Source organism: Phalangium opilio, unplaced genomic scaffold, assembly GCF_054372755.1.
Source record: "Phalangium opilio isolate 3A_F unplaced genomic scaffold, DU_Popi_V2 ptg000391l_1, whole genome shotgun sequence".
NCBI lineage: Eukaryota > Metazoa > Arthropoda > Arachnida > Opiliones > Phalangiidae > Phalangium > Phalangium opilio.
The window spans coordinates 1,058,167-1,063,955 of NW_028324235.1; the positions used below are offsets into that span (position 1 = coordinate 1,058,167).

At 35.2% G+C, this 5,789-nt stretch overlaps 1 protein-coding gene and 1 long non-coding RNA gene across 2 annotated transcripts; both read right to left on the minus strand.

The window, feature by feature from the left end:
• Positions 1-1,647: 1,647 nt before the first annotated feature.
• Positions 1,648-2,637, minus strand: LOC149594054 (uncharacterized). Its single transcript, XM_089861613.1, has 4 exons — positions 2,498-2,637; positions 2,253-2,433; positions 2,085-2,161; positions 1,648-2,010 (listed from the first exon to the last, which is right to left on the minus strand). The coding sequence occupies exons 1-4, from the start codon at positions 2,585-2,587 to the stop codon at positions 1,924-1,926; spliced, it is 435 nt and encodes a 144-aa protein (XP_089717739.1). The 5' UTR covers positions 2,588-2,637; the 3' UTR covers positions 1,648-1,923.
• Positions 2,638-3,598: 961 nt separating this feature from the next.
• On the minus strand, positions 3,599-5,789 carry LOC149594055 (uncharacterized). Its single transcript, XR_016379503.1, has 4 exons — positions 4,659-5,789; positions 4,302-4,589; positions 3,909-4,221; positions 3,599-3,811 (listed from the first exon to the last, which is right to left on the minus strand). It is a non-coding gene; the product is annotated as an uncharacterized LOC149594055 (long non-coding RNA).

Sequence of the window (5,789 nt, forward strand, 5' to 3'; positions counted from 1 at the left end):
TTCAATATAATATAAATTTCATCGAAAATCATGTTTTCTAAGGGTGAATTTAGAATCCATAAAATTAATCCGACTTTTTGGTGAGAAACACTAAATTTTCCCATAGAAATAACGTTGAAATTTTTTTACAAGTATGGCTAAAATAGGAACCGTTATGAAGACAAGTCACGCAAATACAATTTCCGTATTAGCTACGTGTGGTTGGGGGTGAGGAGGGCGTGTTAGCTTCGTATGAGCTAATGTAATACATTATTCGCGTTATCTAACTCGCTTAGGTAATATTCGAGACGTCCCAACAGTTGGGATACATAAATATCTTACCACGCCTAGCTGAAAAGGTCTTTTCGTCTATCCAGCCTCCACACACAAACCACAAACATACACACTCGCGGATCATAATCTGTAATATCTTTCGTAGCTAAAAACTGATTACAACAACCGATTGAAGGGCCAACGACAACTATAATAAATAACAGCAACACAGCCATTATAAATAATGAGTACGTGATAACTGTTTATTTTGGAGAAACACGTAACCGTAAATTTCATAAGCAATTTAATGGCAATTATTCAATAATAATTAATAGCATTTAATCATAGACTTAAATATGCAGTGAATTTCGTTCCGGCCAGGCGCGCTTTGACTTCTTTTCTGCACTGTTAAAAAAATCAGTTCACCTTTGAACCTTATAGGGTTCAAAGTCAAAAAACCCAGGCAGCACCCTTTTTGGTTTAAAATTGAACCATCTTAGGTTAGTTCAATTTTGCACCCTAGAAAAGGGTTCAAACTCTAACTATAATGGGTTCAAATATTCACCTTCGATTTACATTTATGTGAGAAGTTCACACATGAGCCATTAAAGGTTCAAATACATAACAGTAACAGTCGTCTCATTGAATGGTTCAATTTTGAACTTTAGTGGGTTCAAATACCGACCTCTCACTTTCGTCAATTTTGAACTTTAAAGGGTTCAAATACCGCCCTCTCACTTTCATACAATTAAAGGGTGCAATTTTGAACCTTTATGGGTTCAAATATCGAACTCTCTCTTTCATACAATTGAATGGTTCAATTTTGAACTTTAGTGGGTTCAAAAACCGACCTCTCACTTTCATACAATTGAATGGTTCAATTTTAACCTTTAAAGGGTTCAAATACCGACCTCTCACTTTCATACAATTGAATGGTTCAATTTTGAACGTAAATGGGTTCAAAAAAAGACCTTCCACTTTTAAGGCCGTATAATAGGATGGTTCAATTTGGAACTTTACTGGGTTCAAATTCCTTCCCCTCACTTTCGTATCATTAAATGGTTCAATTTTGAACTTCATTTGGTTCAAATACCGGCTACTCATTTTGTATCATTGAATGGTTCAATTTTGACTTTAGTGGGTTCAAATACCGACCTCCCAGTTTCAAGGCCTTATCATTGTAGAGTTCAATTTTGAACTTTCTTAGGCTCAAATATCCACCACTCTCTCAAGATATCTCTCATTTTAAGATTTAAAAGTCAACTTTACAAGGTTCAAATACCACCATCATGGGATAGTTCACATTTAATTTTTTTAGGTTCAAATTATAATAAAGTCAAAAATGATCCTTAAATATTAACCCTATATTCATTAAGTTCAAAAATCTTAAATTTCACATTAATGACTGGTTAATGTATGAGAATTTTTTATTGATTACTTAAGTTCAGAACTTTTAAAATAGCATTCACAAAGACGAGTTAAACTTTGGCGCTTAAGTAATTTAAAATTGATTGAAAAGATGATCTTAGCTTTTTTTCTTGGTCAATTTTTAGAATTACCATTTGGAAAAATGCCAAAGTTTTTTTCAAAGATTGTTCGTACTGTAAATCGAAAATATAATAGCAGCAAAAACTAGTGGTGATGGCGTTTTCAATAGTAGAGCAACTTATTTTATCCTGACCAATAGTAACCTCGGTAGGCTTTGAAAAAAAAAGATTCGCCCATTACTCTAACTAAAGGTTCAGGTTTTGGATCATCCTAATTTAAATGGTAAAGTATAAAATTTTAGCTCTGCTCTAAATAAAGTAAAGATTTCTTTATCGGAAAAATACCTTATCCGATATCCAATCCTCTAACTCTTCATTAAATAAAAATGGCAGCCCCACCAAAGCTGCTGTGGTTCTGATTTCTAAGTTCGCAAATAAATAAGTGCATAAAATTATTATCAAGTAGGCTAGTTCCAGTTTCATTTTAGGAAATTATATAACTTCAATATATACCTTTGATTCTTTCATCATTCATGGCCTCGGAAGCCATCTCCACTTTACGAATAAATGATTTTCTCTTTGGCTTTTTGTTAATGAAAGACAAAATTTTTTCATGGTGAAGTTCTGCGAAATGGTAAACCAGTTTTTCAACATCACTGCACAAAGTTGTTCTTCTCTGTATTTCTTTGAAGATCTAAAATTAAATTGTAATATATTTAGTCGTTTATCTATTATGAACAAGTTAATGTAAGTAGTACCTGTTTTTCACAATGAAATGTAGGAAATTCTACAAATATTTGGGATATGGGAACGTTTTCATCTTGAACTAAATTTTCCCGGTTGAGCATTTGACAAAGGTTGCGTTAGCTACTTACACGTCATTATAGTTACTTAACTTATGGTCATTTCCAAGTGTCACTTATTTAAATATACTTGGTTTCATTCTCGAACGACAATAAGAAATAAAGTAGCTTAGTATCACCAAAAGTGGATGAGGGGAAAGTTTGAAAGTGGCTAAAAGTCGCGAGGTATCAGAGTTTCGCCATGATTGTCCCTTGAATCGGCGTAGCTATATTAGGCTTATTCGCTCCCTAAAAGTAAGCCTTGTGCTAGATCGCGGTTACCGTCGTCTGCTATTGTGTATGCTAAAACTTCCTCGAATGTGTTTGCAGTCTGAAGTTCTGGACAGTGTTGGTTACTGGTAAGGTTCTAAATTGTTATATTATGGGTTTAAGTAAGGTTAATTGTAGAAAAACGGTTACTCCTGATTTCCAAGGATTAAGAGAGAATTGTTTTTATCTTCATTATTAAAGACTCGTTTGGTTTATTTTGGCAAAGGCTTAACTTTTTATGTGAATTGTCTCAAATTTTTCTGTTTTTAACTTTATCATTGTCGGCACTATTTACTCAGAAAATTCATAAATGCTCTCGATTTAGTAATACGTTTTACCTCACAAGTGTTATCACCAATTTGTTTCTGACGTTTTTGAAGCATATTGTAATGGGAAATCAACCGAAGTTACAATCGCCTCCATTTTCTTTTGTAATCGTGTCGAACGCGAAGGTTAAACCAAGGAGTATAAATGTCTTATTCCTTATTCGTCGTAGTTCTATCTGTTGATTACTAAATTTTTGAGACTGAGTTTTTAGTTTTTTCAACATTTCCTTCCTCTGTAAAAATTGCAGTCTTTTCTCCCCACGTCTCGATGGAAGTCTTATTCTGGCGGCTAATACTGTTAATTAAAACTCTTCGATACCTGGTATAAGAACTGCATAAGTTTCTTGATTGAAAATTGTTTTTGGTTTTTTTTTCTGGCGGCTCTGAACTATTTCGCACAAGGAAGAATGCAGCGCATCGTCATAAATTTATGTTGCCTTCAGTTTTTTCCTTTTTTGAAAATGATTTATAAGTTCAGCTTGATTAATTCCAGAACAGAGAGGAAATTGATCAACAGCAAGCAGCAGCTGAAAAAGCGTGTTTTCGTTTGTAACATCAGGCAGAGATTTCATAAAAGGGTGGCTTGGATCTAGAAATTTTCCATTCAATCTTAATGTCCCTCGAAATTCATGGTCTTTTAAGAGGAAACATTATGTTATTAGGGCCTTCTCAATATTTTGTTTTGTTAGAGCAATTTCTCCTTCATTAACAATTATTGGGTATCGGCTTACCGGCGAGAGTTTGAATATTTGCTTGTTTGCTAAAGCCAATCCTCGGGCATACGTCATTCAAGTTAGAGCTTCGAACCGGTTCTGATGTATTTTGGTCAATAGATGTAGTAGAATTAAAATTTGGTTCAGTATAATTCATTTGTTCTAGATTTGTGTATTTTTCTAATTTATTTAGACAAATCACATCTGACTCCATGTAGTCCATTTGTACATCACTAACTACCATCGCAGGTTCGGGCAAAATTTCAGATACTTCTAACCCATATGGTGATTGAGGTTCCTGAAGATTAAGTGACTGTGATGATGACTGGTTCTATTTTAAAAAGTCAATGTTATCCATACAATGAATTGAAATCAATTAGCTAATGATATTAGAAATTTTTAGAAACAAACCATAAGATTTCTGGTTTCTGTGGTTTCTTCAAGCGATATTGGATTTGGGTTTTCCACAGTTGGACCTTTACCACCCACAAAATGTTTTTCGCATAAATAGTATGTTTTTTTGTCAATTTCTCAAAGGTTATACGGTCATCAAATCTACCACGCCTCTTTTCGAGGCCTTGGAAAAGGTATGAAGTTGGTCTGTATAGTCCGAGGCTTAGTAGAATATATCGTATTTTGGCAGAGAGAGTACATGCATTGCAGGCATTTTAATAGCCTAGGATATGGTTCGCGTTAACTCTAAGGTAAAAATTAACAAAATTTAGACTGAAGTTGAAATAAATAGTAAGAAATACTAAGAAACTTTACCTGAATTTTAATGCCTCTCTTCTCTCGTCTCCATTTTAAAATTTTATGGTCACGTGATGCAAACGACTTTGGATTAAACTCAGCCAGCCGCTCAAGCTGATCGACACGCGGGGAGAGAACATTTGTACAGTGGAAGGCTAGCGCTTCCCGCTCCTCTTAAAAATACAGACTCCGTGATCAGCTCGAAGCTGGCACGCGATTTCGTTGGGTATTAATTCCCCTTGCACAAATTCCTCTACAGAAGGATTCACTTGTTTTAACCATAAAGGTAAATGTAACCACAAATCGCTTTTAGCTATGTCCTTTAAGGACTTTCTGCGCGTAGCACTGTAACTCTATAGCGATGGGTGATTCTACAGTACAACCCCCGAAATAAAACCTTGGGACTACAATCTCAATCACATTTCTTAATTCATCGCACCATTGATTGAACTTTTCAGCAAACCGGGGCTCTAATTCTGAATTCCAATTAATTTTGGCTTTCCAAAGCTCTTGAAAAAGCATTTTGACTCTTCTTGTGAAAGAGCTTATTATTCCCAAAAGATCAAAAATTCGCCCAACGGCCTTTGAAACCCATCTTTCAGAGCATAAATTCCAGAAATGATCCTTCATCAAATATCAAAAGATCTCGCACTTCATCCCAAGTTAAGCCCAAAACTTTTAGGTTGGTTGGATTAGGTAGTTTATGATTGTCACTACCGCAGCTCCGCTTCCATAATTTGCTCTAATTTCTTTTGATGTACCATGCCACTTTCTCATATTCATGCCCGCTTCCGCCAGGTTTCTAGTCTCTGTTATCAATTTGTCAACTTCCTGTACGTCATTCCGCCCTAACACAAAATCTTCTACCCCTGACACAAAATCATCTACATAGAGGTCGTGCAATATAGCTGAACTAGCACGTGGATATACTTTAGCAAATTTCTGCGTATGAGTTTTAACCGTGCCCGCTAGCAAAAATATACTAGCTTTCCCTCCAAAGTGTGCTCCGGTGAATCTTATTTCTATTATTGTCTTATTTTCTGGCTTCCCGACCCCTTTATCCACAGAAATCTAAAAGTATCTCTATCTTTCTCAATGATTCCCATTTGGTGATAAGCATTTTCAATATCCCCCGTCACCACAATAGGG

Excerpts from the sequence above, each read along its gene's own strand:
- LOC149594054 (XM_089861613.1), bottom strand. The coding sequence starts at position 2,587 with ATGCTCAACCGGGAAAATTTAGTTCAAGATGAAAACGTTCCCATATCC. Across the intron at positions 2,434-2,497 it reads CATTTCATTGTGAAAAACAG|ATCTTCAAAGAAATACAGAG; the intron begins GTACTACTTACA and ends ATTTAATTTTAG. Across the intron at positions 2,011-2,084 it reads AGGATTGGATATCGGATAAG|GATGATCCAAAACCTGAACC; the intron begins GTATTTTTCCGA and ends CATTTAAATTAG.